The following is a 21,102-nucleotide window of genomic DNA, read 5'->3' on the forward strand; positions in this document are numbered from 1 at the left end:
ACAGTAACTCAGAGTTACTGTATTCTTCCTTTGTTTTGCAGTGCTGAAGCAAGAGTTACTTTACTTCACCTTTTGTTTTGCCTCACTTAAAAAGGATATTACTGTTTTTCAACATTTTAACATTGATTTATTCCTGTATTTCTGACTACTATCCCTCTCAGTTCTATACAGAAATCAAGTTTCTAAAATTGTATCTCCGATCAAGGCACTATCTCGCTTGCTAGCTAGCTAGCTAGCTAAGCCTAACCTAACGTTACCTTTGCTTACGATTAAACAGAGAGCACCAAGCTAATGTCAGACAGCAGACAACATCCCTTTACATATTCCTGTTAAATCAGTTTCATTTAGGACTTCAGAGGGGTTACTAAACTTTTGTTTTCACTGTCAAGGTTGATAGATAATCTTTTTTAAATATTCTCGAGTTATAAGGCAAAGCCCACCCTCTCAACACATTTTATTTTAAATAAATATTAGTAGTTTCAAAATGCTCAAAAACCTCCTAAAAACCTTGATATAATTTGATTTGAAAAGTTACTTTGACACAAATAAAGTGTACAATAATGCTATAATATAATAATACATTGTGTAAATAAATAATATCAATAGTAACAATAACGTAAAAAATAACAGTAAAATATAGCCTACAATTGTATTGTACAATATAGGCCTATCATTATCAAACTAAAGATTTATTCACATTTATTCATTAAACTGCATTTTAAAGCTAAGGTTTCCATATAAAATGGAAGTAACTGCCTTTTGCTGTGTATGACACAGTTTGTTTTTGTAAGCTATACAAAGGAGGAATACAGTAACTACCAAGGGTCAATGGTCAAATCAGAGGTAAATATTAATATGTAGAAAAAATAACTTTATATAAAGCTAAGGAATGGCCACATATTCAATGATCTGCCTGCAACTATTGTGGCTGGACAAGAGGAAAACTCAGGAGTTACTGCCTTCTTCCTTTGAAGGGCGGAATATGGGTAAGTTTCATGTATGTAAGACTTTCCTAATGGAAGATAGCGACCCTATCCTAACCCTAGCACTTCAGGAAATTAATGGAGGTCAATGTAAATAGCCCAGGGTTAGGGTTGATTTAGGGTTATGAAAATCTATTTCTCTTCATCCTATAATCAAATCCTTTTGTGTGTATAGTTGTAGGGCTGATGCTATAGGTGGGGTAAGTTTCATGTATGTAAGACTTTCCTAGTGGGAGATAGCGACCTTAGCCTAACCCTAGCACTTCAGGAAATGAGTGGAGGTCAATGTAAATAGCCCAGGGTTAGGGTTGATTTAGGGTTATGAAAATCTATTTCTCTTCATCCTATAATCAAATCCTTTGGTGTGTATAGTTGTAGGGCTGATGCAAATATGTGTGTATGTTTGAGCGCATGTGATTTTTAGATAATCTTATTTTTCGATAAGTGTGTGCCACCTTTTGTGTGGTTGTGGAGTTAAAGAGGGACGGAAAAGAGGGCGTAAAAAGAAAAACACAAGACTTTTTTAAAAATGTAGTAGTTACTAAAAAAAAATCTAAATAAAACTTATGTAGTAGGTAATGCACTACAATTTTGTGTACCCAAATAGTTCCCTCCAGTTGTTTCAAATGTGAGCAAAATAAAGGTTTTCCATTCAAATGTGTATATTGACAGGAGCAGAGAGATTCAGTTAGCAGACTTAGCCTTGGTTATAAGACTTGTTTCAATTCAGAAATGAATTGTGTGTTATAATTCTCTAGTCTATTGATTCTGTACTGGGTACAAATACACCACCTCCAAATCTTCAGGATAATTCAAAGCCCATCCTTTATTCTTCCTGTGTTGGGAGACCACTATATGGCAATTTATTTCCAGGCCTAATTTCCCTCTGCGACAATCAACAGTCAGCCTTTCTTTTCTCTCTCTTTTTTCTACCCCCCCCCCCCCCCCTCACCTTCATCCAACTTCCCTCTCTACTTTGAGAAAACTCCGATGACCTGTCTGCAACAATCAGTCGTCCATCGCATCAATATCTGATACCCTGCGCTGGCAAGAATTTGGCATGAATTATACCACTGGAAGCTATTGGCCGTTATAATTATAGAGCCAGAGACTGGATTAAGCCACAGTTCATCTCATATCAGATTGCCAATTGTCCCCTAGTAAGTAATCAGGGCCATAAGATCTTTTTAAATTAATGGTCTAATAAGCTTGGTGAATATTGTGTGCTTCCGCAGTGCGAAGAGGAGGAATGGATCTCACTTTAAGCCGTTCTGCTAAAATCAGCGAGCTTCAAAAAGTATGCATAAAGGTGTCAAAATGGGATGAGTGTATGTAAATGAGGTTGTATGTGTTATTTTCTATATGTATATTTTAAACTTTTTTGCTTCTCGGTTTAGTCATTGCTGATTCACCATACCTTGTTATTTTTGTTTTTGACCCTTTGTTGGCCTTGAAGGAAATAGCCGAGAGTGCTGTGTGATTACTGCAAAAGCACCAATCTGCCCAGTGCATACTCTTAGTCAGTTCTGTTGTGTTTCCACGTGGGAGTAAAGTTAAACGGTAAACATCCGGAACACCATATTTCATTATCAACTGTCAGCCTTTATGTCTCCATTTAAGCTGAACAACTTAACCATTATGAGTTTTTTTGTGTTTTTTAGCAACTGTTTAGTTAGTACTTAAGAGAAACTATGTTGGCAGCACAACAACTAATTTCCCTGTTCATTCCAATAAAGGTTTAAATGTCCAATTAAAGCCGCTTCTAAAACTATGGCAATGATGATCTGTTGGTCGGTGCAACAAGTACCACATCACCATAATGTTAAGATATAAAAGGAGGCTTTTCTAGAGAAAAATTATCTCTTATGAGGCTGTCAATGGCCAATTTTGGAGAAACATGGTCATGAGATGAGTCTAAATATGGGAACATTTAGTTTTAGAGAATCATCTGTCCTTTGGAGACACTTTGGTTTCTACACCAAATGACAACAAACTTCTTCTGACTGCGTGCAATGGTTTCTGGTTGTGCCCCAAAGCAATAAAGTGTAATCTAATATTGAAATAGGAGGACATCAACAATAGTAAGACAATAAAATAAAACCTAAACTATATGTTATTGCTGTTACTGTGTCTTGGAGATATGAATTACACTGATTTGCATTTTATTTGAATCTTACATCTCAGACATTACCACGGATGCATTTTTTAAATGTTGTGGCATTTCATTTATTTGGGGTTGATGGAAATGCCTCAACACAAGGTTGAAACCTTCAGGCTTTGTTGTTACACTTTCTAATTCTATCATTTGGTGCATCATTGATAGTTGATAGATTATGATCTTACTCATTGCTATTTGAGGCCAACTGCCTGGACATTGGAAATGTGGAATTGTACCGTATGTACATGACTATATTTAATTTCTCGACTTTTTGTGTTTTCTTCTCTCCTTTTCTCTTTGCATTCAGTGGGGGTGTCAGACCGCTGACAGGTTGATTAGAATACAAGCCTCTAATTAGAAGAGCAGCTATCCTTGTCACTCAGTGAGGAATATGTTGTAAGTGCTGCACACAAGAAAAACAGAGGCGTAATCTGCCATTCACAGAGGACTCTGTAGCCAAATAATGTATCCATTACAGATACAGGTATTCCTTTGGAACTTTTTCCTGTCAATCACAGGCGCTCATCAGTACACAACAAATCTGCTCTCTGCTGTGGCAGGTTCTATACGTGGACAGCAGAATACATATGTAATGAATTGTGAATTTGAGTCGGAGTCAGAACATCTGAATAATGTAGTGTGCTGTGTGAAAAGCTGTCACTGTCATTCACACTGCACTTCCTCGGGGCGAATCAGACGCTGGGTGAGCACTGAAGAGACACAGTGGTAAGTGGGACTGACAGACACACTCGGCACAGGTCACAGCTTGTTTTATTTTTTCGAATTCAAACCAAGAGAGGAGGGAACAAGGAGGCACACTGATAAATTACATCAAGTTTCGCTACATATCAACTAACAACATCACAATATCTCGTAAATGCACTCGTAAACAACAGATCTAATGTTACAAAATGAAAAAGAACAGAAGAAGGAACCAATCTTGGCAGCAGTCGAAGCCCATTGATGAATATAAGAAAATACAGTGGAGAATAAAGAATTTTGGCAATAGACAGTAAAATGCACAATATTTTCTCTCCCTTCTGCAACAAGAGTGGAAGCAGAAGCAATATGTTAGTGACTGCGAGTCGAGAATTGTTGGTCTGTGAAAAAAATAAAAATCCTAATAAAAACTACTACAGAGCATACACCCACAAAAAAACTAGCCTTAACACACAGTTGTATGTACAGCTTGGGTCACTGGGAGATTTGAGGATTTAAAATGTACAGCACAGCACACTGAAATGTCACTGTATGTGAGCTATCAAACTACCATGATGGGAAAAAAAATCATTCCATTAACTCAGGACGCATTGCGGATGTGGACACTGGCAACTACCCTTCCTCAGACAGTACAGCTGTAGTTTCTGTATAGGGATTTGAAATTGTGTCACAGCAGTACAAGACGTATGAATAAGAAGCAATCTGTGTGTGTTCAGTGCTTGACGGACTTGCCGCAGGTTACACAGCTTGAATGAGAAAGGCAAAAAAGCTCAAATTTAAAAAAGAGGCGTGAATGAATATATAGTAACTACAGTAAACACGCTAAAAGAAATAAACAATAAAATTCCAAACTCCAGAGAATCACACAAGGAAGAAGCTTGAAATTCAGCACTGATTTGTGCCTTTTTTGTACAAAGAGTTGCCTGTTGGACACATACGAATCATCCGTACATTACAGTAAAAAATAAAAGTATCATGACAGTCAATAAATAAGAAGAAGAGAAAGGGAGTTAGCATGGTAATTAGAGCACTGACTGTGTGTGTGTGTGTGTGTGTGTGCGTGTGCGTGTGCGTGTGTGTGTGTGTGTGTGTGAGTGTGTGTGTGAGTGTGTATCAGCAGACGATGATAATCCCCAGAGAGCAAAGGTTGAATGGGAAATGGGGCATCAAGGTAAATCAGAAAATGATCCAGCATGTGCTTGGGTGGTTTTTATGTCTGCATGCATGCTTTCACTCTACACTGGCATTACATATGCAAATGTTGTGTTAATGTTCCTCTTTGTTGTCTATATTTCTACATATTCCCCTACGTGTGTGTGTGTGTGTGTGTGTGTGTGTGTGTGTGTGTGTGTGTGTGTGTGTGTGTGTGTGTGTGTGTGTGTGTGTGTGCATGTATGTGTCTGTGTGTGTGTGTGTGTGTGTGTGTGTGTGTGTGTGGGTGTGTGTGTGTCTGTCTGTGTCTGTGTCTGTGTGTGTCTGTGTCTGTGTCTGTGTGTGTCTGTGTCTGCTTGTATGCCTTTTGTACATGTGCTTAAGCATGAATGTGCACACGTATTTACTTCAGTGTGTGTATGTGTGTACTGTATAATATGCCTGTGTCTTGTCTGCGTGTGTCAGTAGCCGCTCAGCTAACTCAGTGGCCCTCGCCGCTAGGGGGTTTGGCGTCGTGCTGCTGGCCCGCCGCCCCTCCAGGCAGCCAGGGGGAGACAGAGTGCGAGGTGGTCTGCTTGGCCATGCTGTAGTGGCTGATCACGGTGTAGAAGCGGCCCCTCGAGTTGGCGTCCTGGGCAGCGTAGTAGGCCTCCAGTGAGGCTGGGATACATCGCTTGTGCTGTGAGGGAGAAAGAGAGCAGTGAAGGGTCAGAACGTGTGTCATTTAATTTGCTGTTAGAGGTGCTATGTGTAGCATTTAAGCTTTCACACTCCTGATGGCAGTATTTGTACATATTATTACATACCTCATATGCAAGTTCCAGTACTTACATTGTGTAATTATGTTAGTATAATGTCCATACTTGTTTACTTATTCTTATATTAATATTGTTATATTTTATTGTTAGGTTATATACATTGTTGCATTAAGCAAATATTCTTACACTTGTTCTTTTCACAGGTTTCTTTTCTCAATTGGAGCAACTGTAACAAACCAAAAGTCCCCCTGGGGATCAATGAAGTATTTCATATTATTTATGATTCTGATCTAAGATAAAATAAAATTACCCATTTGATAAGGCTAAACGATTTGCGATTTTTTTACCATTACTGCTATTATGATGAAATTGCATTTATTTTGTATTGTAACTTAAATGACAAGTCTATAGTTTTTCTGTACACAGTAGTGTAACATTAACTTCATAGACTGTGGGGCTGAGCTGCTTTGTTGCTAGTGTTAAAAGAGAAAATGATTCTTCAGCGGAGAAATAAAACACAATAATTTTTTTTATTGTAAATGAAACCAAATAATGGCTAACGAACAAATATGTCTCTTAATAATTTAAATAGACTGAGCAGCATGAATAGCTTTTTGATTAGAAGAAAACTGTTCTTGTTGCTTTCTAAAAGAAAAGTGTTTATTTTTATTTATTTTATTACCTTATTATCACTATGATACTTATACTGCTATAATATTATGTATTCATTCTTATTTTTTGTAGGGAATTATATAGAGGGTAAGAAGGCTCCCAGGCCTTAATACTGTCATTGAGTGTATGTCTTTATAAGTGTATACTGTAGTGTAAGTCCACAAAGAATGAACGTGCTCGGTTGTGTATACACGAACAACGTTGGGTGCAGCTATGTATTGTATGCGCCATAATGCGCGCGCATGTGTTCATTTTTCCTATCGACACGCTTGCACCAGTTGAACTTGCGTGTGACACTTCTAATAATAACCTCTACAGACTGCAGGCAGAGCCCCTGCAGAGGCTGGGGGCCTCATACTTAATTTATTCCACCCTAAAAAGACCAGATCTGTCCTGAGACACAGACTTTCAAGGTGACTTCATGCCAAACTACTGTGAAACTTATAGATTTCCTATGTGCTGCACTTATAACATAAGTACCAGGGTGAACAGAGGAAAGTAGAGGCTGTCTGCATCCACATACTACAACATTTTAAAAATGTAACAATGATACCTTTCCGTACAGCTGACTTTGGATAAGGATGGCTGCATGAGACTTTTTAGTTTTTTACAATCTCAGCCACATGAATTTAGAGTTAGTGATCATAATGTGGTAATTATTATAACATTGGCAGTAAGTCTAATTTGCATGTAATAGTCGACACGGGTAATGACATATGAGAGCAGCTTTAATGGAGTGTCTTTATTTGGCTTCTGTGTCAAGGAATAAAAGCATACAATTACACTTGATTACACTGGTCACAACAAAATCACTCACAACACTGATTGATGATTGCCAGACCAATAAGCCTTGTTAGCCTCTTCTTCTCACATGACCTAAGAAATTAGTCAAAGTGGGAAGGGAGTATTTCATTTATTTTCTTCTCCCACAGGAGACAGGGCGGTGCAGTCGCCTTTAATTCTTTATTTAGATCTGAAAGATAAGTATAGAGGGAGATGATGAAGGTCAGAGACAACACAGTGCTTTGGCACAGTGAATATATCACTTTAAAAAGCTGATTGATCAGTGACCTAAAAGGAATAGTTCTACATTTCTGGGAAATACGCTTATTTGTTTTGAGAAGACAGATACTGTATATCACTCATATAGACGTTACTGTATGTCAGTAACGGCTTAGCTTAGAATGAACTAAACTAGCTCTGACTAAAGATAACAAAATCTGCCTACCAGCACCACTAAAGCCTTTAAACTAATTAACACTTTATATCCAGTATGATGTACTAAATCTGTAGTTTAAGTAGTGGTTTGACAGGATGTATTTATTGTGTCTGAGCAGTTGCCAGTAACTACTGTAGTTGCAGCCAAGAAATAGTTCGGCACATATCCCCTAGAAACATTGTGAATTGTGGTTCTTACTCTTGGATTAAACAAATGACACATAGCATGTTAATGGGCGAGTTTGAGAGTTGTTGGTAGGTGACGTTTGTCTCTAATTTCACCCTGTTTCCGATCTTTACACCAAACAAAGCTAGGCTAACCATCTTCTGGCTGCAGCTTTATATTCCAAAGGCAGATGAGAGCGAGACATCTTTCTTCTCATCTAACCCTCTACCAGAAGGTAAATAAGCCCATCTCCCAAAATGTCAAAGTGTTGCTCTAATTGCCAGAAAATAAGGAGGAGACAGATTTTAGTTTATTAACCCTTACAGTAACTTCCCTAACAAAAATACTACGATTCCAAGAATCTTTTTTCTTTTTCATATAATTACAAGTTAAATATTTGTTGCTCTTTGGTTTGAGAAAACATTGAGCTGTTGGAAATCATGACGGACATTTGTTCCCATTTTTTTTATATATATATATATATATATATTAAAGACTAATCATTTAACAAAAAATAAGAATTTTTCCAAAAAGTTTGATTGTTAATGAAAATTATCGTAAGTTGCAGCAATTACTTACTGTAACTCGTCACGGGGAGGCAAACTTACACATTCCTGCTTTCCAGTTACAACCAACTTGTGATTTTTCTGTGCTGTGGATAGTTGTGTTGTAATGCTATAAAATGATTTACAAGCCACTCATGGGTCTCACCTTATAAATGAATCCATCTGGGCAGGCGTGGTCATAGGTGAAGGCTTTATAAACCACCAGGAACACAATGCAGGCGAGGAAGGCCAGGGCCAGGATGATCAGAATGGTTACCTGGAGGACGGGAGGACAAACGCCGGTCAGTGTGTGTATGTGTGTGTGTGTGTGTGTGTGTGTGTGTGTGTGTGTGTGTGTGTGTGTGTGTGTGTGTGTGTGTGTGTGTGTGTGTGAGTGTGAGTGTACGTGTACGTGTGCGTGTGCGTGTGCGTGTGCGTGTGCGTGTGTGTGTGTGTGTGTGAGAGAGAGAGAGTGTGTGTGTGCTGGAGCAAATAGAGGAGGATTGTGAGTATGTGCTTTGGGTTGTATGTGGGGGCAAAGGTTAGACAGAGAGAAACAGGGTTGGTGTATGTTCACTAGTGTGTGTTGTGAAGTCATAATAAATGGAGTAAGATGCCACTGACTGAGGTCAATGGCTCCTCAAGGCAAGATGTTCCTGTTTTGTGATGGATTACTAGTGTGGTGTATGTGACACTACAGTGTGGATGAAAACACCACATCAGGTCAGTGATACTGTATAACTCAGTAACATGAGAAAAATGACAAACAAGCATACGTCTTTCTATATGACACATGTGCTGTATATAGACTACCGTAGCCTGAGAGACAGAAAGACAGCCTTCATAAACACCTTTATTTAAACCTGTACTTTTGCTACCATGACTTGGTCCAAATGTATTTGTTTAAAAGGGATGATTGTAAATCTAAACTTTAATTAGGTTGGCTAATAAGTAAAGTTGAAGGAGGAAAAGTGCATTCCATGCTTTTCTTCCTCATAAATTAAAAATGTACTGTAGAAGTGAGAGATCAAAGCTACTGCTAAATGGTCCTGGATTAAACAAAATCTACTTGTAATCCTCAAAGACTGTTATGCAGACAGCAAGGTTTTGCCATATGATGTGAGCACCTACAGTATGTGTTAATGAAATACATAATTTGTATTTTCTGAAACCTCAAGCAGCTGTGGGGTGCCAAGTGTGTAAATAAAGCATTTCAAAAATAGAATCAACTCAATTGCTTTGTTATTTTTCTTTAAACAAATAACTACAAAATAGTTTATGCTTGGGCTGAATCAAAATACATCTGTAGTGTGAAACATGCTTAATAACAGCCTAAAGCATGAGCTAATCTAAAAGGATAGCAATGAACACTAGTATTGTCGGAGTACTGATGCAAGAAGATGTGTCTGTAGTAAGAGCTGTAAAATATTCATTACCCTGGAAGGCTAGACATTATCGTGGTAAAGCAGATTAACATATAACAGGATTTGTTTCCTCCTGCTTTCTGCTTGACACAAATATTGGATGCTTCTGACCGAGTATTTAATTAGAATTATTCATAACAAGTGCAAAGGATAGCTGTGTTTAAAAAATTGCATGGCCTGCCAAGTCTATGCGTGTGGTGCATCATGCATGCATATGCCTGTGTATGCTTGTCTGAATGTGTCAGTTTTGTCATTTAAAAAAGCCTGACAGCATACACCCTTCCACAATGGAAAGATCGTTCTAATTTCCTGTGTCCATTTCTGGACAGACATTCAAACCCCATTTCCGATTTATCGCTCCCTATATGATCTGTCAAAGTGAGATGGCAGAGCAATTACACATGGGTGTGATCATTAGTATCCATCAGCCTTGTGTGTGTGGACAGGGACACGCAAGCTAAGTGACTGTGTTTACTCCGTGTCAACCGGGGGAGAAGACTCTCAGCCTTGGTTGCCACTGACACTTTCAGTGAATCACATCTCCCGCATCACGCACAGCAAAAAAACATTCAAAGGACACATTTAAAAGTCATGGCGACCCGCCGGAGCGGCAACAGACGGAGGACGACTGATTAAGTTCAACCCTTTTTTGAATAGAGATGCACATGAAACGGCTTATTAAGAAGGCGGATTACTGTAAAGCTCCTCATATCATGGAGCAAGCAATGAGTGTTTTGTGCATATGGACACCCAACTTATCACAGACACTTTGAAACATGAATAACTTAAGTCGCTAATGACAGAAGAGATTTGCAAACTACATGTATTTGAATTATTTGCCTCTTTAGTACTACCCACTTAATTATACAATGATAGTAAATAATATAGATTTCTGGCTAGGGCGCATACAGGCCTGGATAGCTCATAGCATTGGCTTAGAAAGAACTAAATACTTTTAGATACCATACATATCACAATATTAGCAACATGTGGAAATGCAAATAACAGAGTGTAATAAGAGAGTAAATGTATTACAAAACAGGTGGTACACACCTGGCTGCTACAGACATAGCAGCAACAAAAGCAGCAGGAGTCAAAGCAACCTTTCAGAATAAAAATAACCCCGCCCTCGATAATAGAAACTATCGCCTTGAGAAAAAAAATCCCTGTTGATGTAGAGGCTGTTTTGTGCTCTATAACTCCATTAAAAATCCATCCTGACCTTTCTCCATTATTCATAATCTATAGCTGAACTCTGCAGTAAACATTAGGAGGTCGTCAGAGGGAGAAAAAAATATATATATACTCCTCTAGGAAAAGCTAATGCTCTTATACTCATTCATCTGAGTTCAGCTGAATCTGTGCCAAAGGTTAGCATGATGCGCACATACAAAGAGCAGAATATAAAGAAATATAGCAAATTTAAAAAATAATAAAATACGTTTTTTTTGTTGGTCAATGCCAGAGTAGGAGATCTCCAACATGACAGCCTCTCCCACCCACATAAACATCATCTAATTTCCTTTGGAAAACAGTCGATACGGCTGTTATGTCATTAGCTCTCCAGTATGTGCCTTCCCACGCAACTATCACCACCAACACAACCATTATTCGGTTTGCTGTGCGACCCAACAGACATTTGTTTTCCTCGGATGCAGGTCGAAGCACAGCATGCTGCTATGATTGGGACCAAGAGTATTGGGTACTTGCTTCAATTAATTGTCAGTAAATCTAATCTTTTACTGAATCCACCCGGGGCCGATAGAAACCCCATGTTTCTATTCACACATTCAATACATAAAAACATCCCTTTTGGTTTTTCATTATACCAGCATCCTGGTCTTCCTCTGAGCTAACACTGTTTTGCCCACGCAAAACTGGAATGGACAAACACACACTTTAAGAGCCAAATAAAAACCAAACACCCACAAAACTCAACAAAAACGATTCAGACTCATATCTTGCCTCTATACCTTGGCTGTATATTTTATGCTGTGAAGGGATAACACAAAAGCCTGACACCGCCCACCTACGTATTATGCCAGGTATGCTAAATGTCATTTGGTGTCAAAATACAAATGGTTAAAGATAAGTGTCTAATCTTTACAGTTGAAGAGGTGGAACTAGCGACTAGCGAAATTTTATTTAACATTTTTAAAGACTATTGATCATCAAAAAGTGTTGCAGACTATTTTTTTCTGTCAGTGGAATTCACCATAGCCTACTGTGTTTTTGCTGCACAGGTGAACCTGTTGTCCTGTCAGTGAAACAGCAGGCTGTTGTAACTATAAACAGTTGTGTACTACGGAGCTAGACAAACAATTTAAACCATCTTATGAAATATCCTCTGCTCTCATCTCTGACTGCAGAATAAGCATGTGGCCTAACAGCCCACCTATTATTTATGTTTACCCTCATCTTGCATAACGCACACTACCTGTGCGATATTTTCTCTAACACAAACTCTAAGTCAGACATTCTCCACAAAATACACTCCCCTTTAGTTATTCTTGGTTGTACAGTATATATATATATATATATATATATATATATATATATATATATATATATATATATATATATATATATATATATATATATATAAATGCCATGTTAGAATGCAACACGCCGCCCACGCTCTCACTGCCGGAACTTGACGAACCATATGGGGGAGCACCAGACACCTTGTCCTCACTCCAGGAAAAGAGGAGAATACGTAAGTGAGTATGAGTGGAAGAGAGAGGGGGGGCTGGGTGTGTGACAGGTGCGGGGGATGCGAGAGAAAAATGATGCCGATAAAAATGGATAACAGAGGGACAGAGGGAGCAAAGTGAGAAATAAAGGAGGAGATGACAGAGACAATAAAGCAGCGGCAGGCAGAGAGCGAACGATAGCGATCTGGGGGGCAGATGGAGAATATCGTTGGTGGTGGCTCTCTTGGTAGGCTAGCATGTGGCATGAGGCAGACAGACATACAGACAGACAGACAGGCATGTGGGCTGCAAAAACAATTGAATATCTGTTGATGCATAAACCACTGAAAAGGGCATTTTTCAACCATCTCCCTATTAGCCCACCCCCTCTGACGCCTCCTCAATACTGTGCCCCATAAAGGCATGAAATGATTAATAAGAAAATAAATTCTGCCAAACAACTTTGTGTTCACATCTTGGAAGTTTTTTCAAATATTTACCAGGGAAATATTGAATAACTTGACCCCTTTGAGAACCATTATTTCAATGAAATCATCAGGAGAGGTTTCGAGGGGACATTTCCTTTCAGAGGAACTGCTAATAACTCATAGACATCTAAAATGTCCAAATCCAAATAAAACCTTGCTTTATTTTGTTAAGGTGAACACGCCTTTAATGCTGGGGAATACAGGTTTACTATTTAAATCTTAATATGAAAAGGAATTGATAACTGTAGCTTTACCATTGATGTAGTACATTTAAAAGTACTGTCAAATGCAGTGCAAAGTTGGATAACATGTAAAAGACCATTTCTGTAGTTGCCATTTCGGCTGTATGTGAACAAGGACATATTTTTTCCACTGACTCTCCTCCAGGATGCAATTCTTTCCCCTCCAAAAGCAACTAAGTGCAGAGTTCTCTTTTGTTTCTTAAGGGGGAACAAAGACAACTCTCAAAGCAGGGATCATCAGGGAGCAAGCTTCATAAGAGCGCAGTATCTGAGACATGGCAGAGGGATGTCAAGGAGACGGTGTACGTGTACAGTAGTACGGGGATTTGGGCTCTCGACGAATGGCTATCCAGTTGAGACGAGCACGCTCACAGTAGTGTGGCAAACAAAGTACAAACACTCCACTGTTGAGATGCATCACTTCTTGTATGGAAGCACAAACGCTTGAAATGCCAATCTGACCAAACTCAGGATATTCTTCTGATCTCAGGTCAGCTCTGGACATCTCCCTCAGCGCTTTGCAGGAGGCTTTCTTGAGCATTTGTCTAGTGAGGTCAACAAGCTACATTGATCAATATGTTCAACCAAAAAAAATTAATAATCATTTAAAAAGAACATAGGCTAAGTGGAAACTTGTTCAATGCTTGTGCCATTTTTATTTTTATGTGATGGGATTTTATAAGAGATCTATCCTTCTAAAGGTCATTTGGATGTGATTTAAAAAAAAACACACACATTCCGGGAAGCTGCTACAGGGTGTGTATGTTGATGACAGCGGTCTTGGATCACCTAATTCAAAGGTTGAATTTTATTTCAACAAAAACACAAAATTGCATGAGGTTAAAACAAAACACTTGAACTATAAAATGATTTTATGAACTAATACAAGCATTGCATACTGTACACTTCCTCTATGACTTTGCACACTCAGATGTGAATGAATAACAAACTCCTTGTACTTGAACATCCTTTGCAGTAGAAGGTGCTGAATTTTCTTTTTAACCAGACCATGTTGGGCATTGCACTGGCTTGCGAGAAGTGCTCTGTGCGAGGCTAAAAGGGAGATACACTAGTTAGGAACAAAACCATAACCGCTGCAACACCATCAGTGCTGTTCCAAATCTTCACTTTTGAATCATCTTAAACAACGGGATCACATTCGTATTAGTAATTTCCACTCAAACAAAATCAAACGTTTCTGATGTAATCACGAAGGATCCCGCTGCTCGAATGCTTGGCTGGGAGACTAGAGATTTAAATCGTGCCCACTAAGATAACAGGATGACTTTCTGTGGCGACTTGGCCTATTTTTCAGAGAGCAACGCAGGATCTTTACAGTATCTCAAACTGTTTTTCTGGATTTTAATCAGCTTCATGTTTTGTATTTCCAGTTGTTTAAGGGAAGATCAGGCCCTTTCTCAGGAATAATGCTTTTTAGAAATGTTTGGGGGCTACATGAGGCTAAATGTTTACTGTATAATGAGAGGGAATGCCTGTATTGGAGTATTAAAGGCCTTCTGTGTGTGTGTGTGTGTGTGTGTGTGTGTGTGTGTGTGTGTGTGTGTGTGTGTGTGTGTGTGTGTGTGTGTGTGTGTGTGTGTGTGTGTGTGTGTGTGTGTGTGTGTGTGTGTGTGTGTGTGCGTGCGTGTGTTTGTGTGTGTGTGTGCATGCGTGTGTGTGTGTAAAGGGAGCATTATTGTGAAATATTACTTCCCTACTGTTTTCGTATTAAGATGTCATTAAAGAACATCAAAAGTCTTTCTCTCGCATGCACGCAGCCTCCACCAGTTCAATACCCAGTGAGACAGTGCATGTTTAACGGGAGATAGATGCTAATTATGCTAATGTATCCCAATTAAGCAGGGTCTCTATGGAGACTAAACTTCAAAGGCTTTGTCGGAGCACACTGTCATATTGGTTAGAGACGCCGCTCGGAGGAAAAAATTGCTTTTGGGGGTGTAGACTCCGAGGCAAAGAGCAGGTGGGCTTTATGTGACAAGAAATGTGCCACTAAAAGGGTCAGAAAATACATAACAACAGGTGCAAAATGGAACTAGAAATCCCGCGGAGATTTGGAAAGTACGGGCCGCCCCCGCGCGAATCGGGGAAGGGAAAAAATCGCGGCCGACCCCCGCGGTCCCAGAGGCTTTACCGTAGAGCGACGCGGGCCGCGCGCGTCCGACAAACGACGAGTCGATCGGAGTCGGGGGGAAAGGGGCGTGGCCCGGCAAACATCGCGTCGGCGAATGACGGTTTTCGCATTTGCGGCGCCCCCTGTGGGTTAACCTCGACGAGCTTAGAGGGACACGCTACCGCATGTCTTCCGCACGTATCCCGCGAGTTTCACGACGATAGGACCTACGGGCAACGAGTTATGGCCAATTTGTAATTAAGCCCCGCCCCTGCGTAAACGTTTTAGTCAATGGCGGCCATGTTTTCCAAGCTATCCTACTGATATTTTTCGCAGACGTGCGTCATAGTCCCCCGGGCCTTCGTGAGAAATTTGGTGTCGATAGAGTAAAACTGGAAAAAGTTGTGGTTAAAACCCTGTTTTTCAGTGTATGCTAATTAGCCGAAAATATTTCCAGGTTGACTTTTATGGTCCAAGAGGCTTTTTTGTAGATCACCGTAACATACACCTGTGTGAGAAATTTCAAGTCAATCGGACTTACGATGTGCGGGGCGTGGCCTCTCAAACTTTCTTCAGTCTGGGTTTAATTATAGCGCCCCCTAGCGGAAATTACAAAAAAATTCTGAGAGGCTATATTGTAGAGCACCATGACCTGTACATGTGCAATCAATTTCAAGTCAATCGGAGTCGGGTGACTTTTGTGGCGCCCCCTATGGGTTAATCGCGATAAGCTTCTAGGGACATGCTACCACATGACTTCTGCACATACCCAGCAAGTTTCATGATGATAGGACCTATGGTTAAGGAGTTATGGCCAATTTGTGGATAGGCCCCGCCCCTGTGGCGCCCCCTATGGGTTAATCGCGATAAGCTTCGAGGGACATGCTACCACATGACTTCTGCACTCACCCAGCAAGTTTGATGATGATAGAACCTATTGTTAAGGAGTTATAGCCAATTTGTGGATAGGCCCCGCCCCTGTGGCGCCCCCTATGGTTAAATCGCGATAAGCTTAGCAGGACATACTACTACATGACTTCTGCACATACCCAGCAAGTTTGATGATGATAGGACCTACGGTTAAGGAGTTATGGCCATCGTGTTATTAAGCCCCGCCCATTGGTGGCGCCCCCTATGGGTTGATCTCGATAAGCTTCGATGGACATGCAACCACATGACTTCTGCACATACCCAGCAAGTTTGATGATGATAGGACCTACGGTTAAGGAGTTATGGCCAACGTGTTATGAAGCCCCGCCCATTTGTGGCGCCCCCTTTGGGTTAATCTCGATATGCTTCGATGGACATGCTACCACATGACTTCTGCACATACCCAGCAAGTTTCATGATGATAGGACCTATGGTTAAGGAGTTATGGCCAACGTGTTATTATGCCCCGCCCCTGCGTAAACGTTTTGGTCAATGGCGGCCATGTTTTTCAAGTTGTCCTACTAATCTTTTACGGGTATGTTTATTGTAGTCCCCCGGGGCTTCACAAGAAATTTGGTGTTGATACAGTCAAATGTCAGAAAGTTCTGGATAACACGCTGTTTTTCACTTTATGCTAATTAGCGGGAAATATTCCCTGAAGAATTTTTATGGTCCCAGAGGCTTTTTCGTAGAGCACCCTAACATACACCTGTGTGAGAAATTTCAAGTCAATCGGAGTTACGGCGTGCGGGGCGTGGCCTCTCAAAGTTCTTTCAGTCGGGACTTCATTACAGCGCCCCCTAGCGGAATTCGGAAAAACTGTATAATAGCACACCCCGGGGGGTGGGGACGCACGTTGTGTGAAATTTTGGCATGTCTGCGTGTTACGGTGTAGGAGGAGAAGCAGCTAGAAATTTGAGGCAGAATAAGAAGTCAGAAGTCAGAAGAAGAAGAATAAGTATGGTGGAGAGTAATAATTACGGATCCCCAGTTACACTGGGGACCCGTACTTAATGATATCACATGCACTGCACTCCTGACATTCTTTTAATCCTGAAACATGAAAACATTTGACCACAATTCACTGGTCCCCCTTACACCTATCAAACAGGTGCAATGTTGAAATTGACAATGCTAATTAATAACAGATAAAACACATTAGAAAACCTCCTCATTGATGTGAACACAGTCAAACAGACTCTGCTTATGAATCAGAAAAAGGTCTCTGAGGAGTCACTTAACATCTGGATAAGACTTGCTAATCAGCATCTACCCCGCTAGATAAAGATGTTGAGAGGAGAGGAGATATTATTAATGATGCTGCCTGCATCTCAACACACACACACGGCACACTCAGAGCACTTTGCACACCTCTAAACAGTTGTTTGCATCACAAGACAATGTTCATTACTTTAATGTATCCCAGCTCTCCTGGGTGTTCTTTATGTGCATGGGTATGTTCACCATGTAGACAGCTGTGTGTGTGTGTATGTGTGTATGTGTGTGTGTGTGTGTGTGTGTGTGTGTGTGTGTGTGTGTGTGTGTGTGTGTGTGTGTGTGTGTGTGTGTGTGTGTGTTTGTGTGCGTGCGTGCATGTGTGTGTGTTAGCCAAGCCCCAACCACAGCGAGTTCTACCAGCATCCAATGTGGAAGTGACAGAAAATGCAGTCACTAAGGGCAGGTACCAAAACAGAGCAATTTCTCATTGACTCCCATGTTAAATATGCCGTTTTCACATCATTATTAAACATATTTAAGTCCTGGTACAAAAAAACATTCTAGTCTGTATGTTTAGGTCACATCTCCACTCCAACCCAAGTCACCCCCCTCAGTGTTGGAGTGGAGATTTTTTGGGACCAGACTAGTTTTTATTCTATTGGAAGTAGGGTTGCAAAGGGGTGGAAAGTTTCCGGTAAATTACCGGAAAGTTTCTGGAAACTTTCCACGGGAACTTTCGCTCGGGAATTTTGGGAATATTCAAAATAGGAAATTATAGGAATTAACTAAATGGCGGTAATTTAAATTATTATTTTTTTAATTTAAACACTATGTTTGGTCATAGGCAGACATCCATGCAAAATAATACAATTAAAAAACATTACATTTGAACAAATGTATTTGTAAGAAGAACTTTATCAAGTTTTGATTATTTTATGAACAATCCATAATTTCACTGAACAACAAAAAGATGAATGTTGAGTAAAATATTACGCATCTGTCTGACCCAACCCATTCAATAAATAAAGTAAAATGCCCCCCATTTGATGGAGGAATGCAAAGAGCATGTAGGGGGCGTGGCCTCAGTACCCCTGCAGTAGAATGTGTGCTATGAGCAATTTGCCAAGTGTACTTGCATAAAATCTGGTTGTTTTAGTCAAGATTATGCTAAAATATATTTTCCCCAACTATATTTAAAATCACAGTTTAAGCCTCTGTAAACCTGGTCTAGTAAAAATCAATATATGATATCAAGTTGGGTGTCTCAATAAACTTAAAAAAAATCTGATTTGAAATTAAATGTTCATAAATATATTAAAACTTAGTTGAAAAAACTGCTTTTAACAGTCTAGAACATTTGCCTGGACTGAAATAACATAGTTAGGAGAATTTAGTGCATTTGGATCGCCAGGACGATTGGGTGCAGTTGGAACAACTGAGATCAGCCCGAATGCTACATTCATTTTATATACTATATATGGTGTTAGCACATGTGTTTGTAAGTAAATGTAATGGGTTGCAACTTAATCTCTTAATTTAAATGTGCACTTAAAATTCAGTATTTATTCATTTGTTTATTATTGGAACTCTTGTAATGACTGGAAATGGTGATTTTTGAATGGTAAGACAATTTCTTACCATTCAAAGTAATTTCATTTGTTGTATATTATTTTCTTAATCATTATGTGACTGGTTGCATTATTTTGTAAGTGCTTCCCTAAATGCCAGAGAAAGTTCTGAGGAAGAAATGTGAGAAATAATAGTTGAAGATACAGATGAAAAGGACATCTGTATTTCAGAGTGAGTAGATGGGGAGGTTTTGGAGAGGGATATGATTCTGCAGGGAAGAGGATTGAGAGGATTTCTCTCCAAGAAAAGAGCTTTAGAGGTAAAAAAAAAAAGAAAAAAAAAAAGATGATGATGGGGCCAGACTATAAGCTGCCTGTCGCCCTAATCTTGGTTGGAAGGTCACTGCACTATTTTTACCATTCCAGTTCCAAGAGTCAAGTGTGTCAGCCAACACACTTAACTGAGAAAATGATGTTCCGAAATGTAGGTTATATCTGCCTAAATAATATCTGGTTAATAAATTATGATGATAGTGCCAGTGTCTGGACTGCAAACACACATGGCATGACAAACACATGGTGGAGATCGGTGGATCGATTTCAAGGACAGGTGTTAAAGAGAGAGGACCAACAGGGGAGTGAGAAAAAGTGGAGGGTCAGGCTAGTCATGCAGTCAGTGTGTCTGTCTAATTTCTCCCATGGCTCAACTTGTCAGAAAGACAGCGGCAAAGTGAAGGACTCTGGCACATTGACAGGCAGCAACATGGAAACATCATCAACATCATTTTGAGGGGGGGAGGGGTCACGTCTCCATTCCTCTTGTGGCAGAAGGAATAGATATCGATTGGCCATGAACTGAACATCCAAGCTCTGTTGTCAAGGCAGTTGAGATGCAGTAGGAATTTGTTATTTGTGTCACATCTGCCTTTAAATCGACAATATCTGCAAAAGGGCTTCAACTAAAATATAACATTTCAATGCCACACATATCATGGAAGAGACTGAAGGTCACAACACGTCCCTGAGAATAAACCACAAAATAGGCTACATCTTTTTATTTTTGAAAAAAGGAGAGCATTGTATAGGATTGGTTCTTAGAATGGGCATTTTCTTTTCTTTCTTTTCTACCATCGTGACTGGAGAGAAATGTTGGATCTGTGAAGGATTGGGATGAATGTCTCGAAAGGTAATGCTAATGACACCTGGTTCTAATCCGGTAAACATAACAGAAGGGTATCTACCTAGTAATGTCTAAATGTTTGTAGCTATCCTTTTAAATATTTTCACTTTAAATCTGTTTCTGTATCTTTTTTTTTGGCTTTTGTGCAAAAGTACTTCTGTAAACTATGTCAAAACCTTGTTGGCTCCATATACCTACCCCATTAAACTGGAAAGCACTCAGGGAGCAAACAACCCAGCTTAGCAACAGTCTGCACTCATCTTAACCATTAATTTATCTAATAAGACATTTAAGCTTTTATTTTTTTGGAAATGGCCCATTTTGCAATGATCAGCAGTCCTTTGAGTATATTGCTAGATCAGCAGATTCAGATTCAGATTCAGATTTTATTTGTCACATACACAATACATTGCAGCACCAGACACGTATTACTTTTTCCTGGGGCAATGGCCAGATTTTATTCCAATTTTATTGAATTATGCTAAGGAAGTTTTAGAGATATCCTTCTGGCTTTATGGAAAGAAAATGCATATAGAGGTGTTCACAGGCAACCACATAATGAAGACCTGTGAATCGATTTGATCCCTCAATAATTGCCTGGTAAAATAAATGGGGTTGTGATGGAAAAAACACAAAAACATCATGGACAGCTATCATTCTCCTCCTGGAATCCGACTGCGTATGAATTTGTGTGCCAAGGGATTTATTGCTGTCAGAATGCATGGACTTGTAAGCCGATCGATTGGTCTCAGAAATGCTTTTTAGTCTTGGCAACCCTTGACAGCTGAGTTAGGAAGTCCAACAATAGAATTTGAATGCAGCCACCACTGTGCCGTCACATAAAAACAACAGTGGA

General features: G+C 39.7%; 1 protein-coding gene across 1 annotated transcript in view; it reads right to left on the reverse strand.

The window, feature by feature from the left end:
• Positions 1–5,494: 5,494 nt before the first annotated feature.
• Positions 5,495–21,102, reverse strand: part of nsg2 (neuronal vesicle trafficking associated 2) — a gene marked incomplete at both ends in the record, with an annotated part of 32,082 nt that continues 16,474 nt past the window's right edge. The window contains 2 exons of the mRNA XM_080041525.1: positions 5,495–5,692; positions 8,539–8,649. Of these exons, the coding sequence (XP_079897651.1) occupies positions 5,495–5,692; positions 8,539–8,649 (309 nt within the window). The remainder of the gene's footprint in view (positions 5,693–8,538; positions 8,650–21,102) is intronic.

The sequence above is a fragment of the Ammodytes marinus genome (assembly GCF_949987685.1).
Source record: "Ammodytes marinus genome assembly, chromosome: 14".
NCBI classification, from domain to species: Eukaryota; Metazoa; Chordata; class Actinopteri; order Uranoscopiformes; family Ammodytidae; genus Ammodytes; species Ammodytes marinus.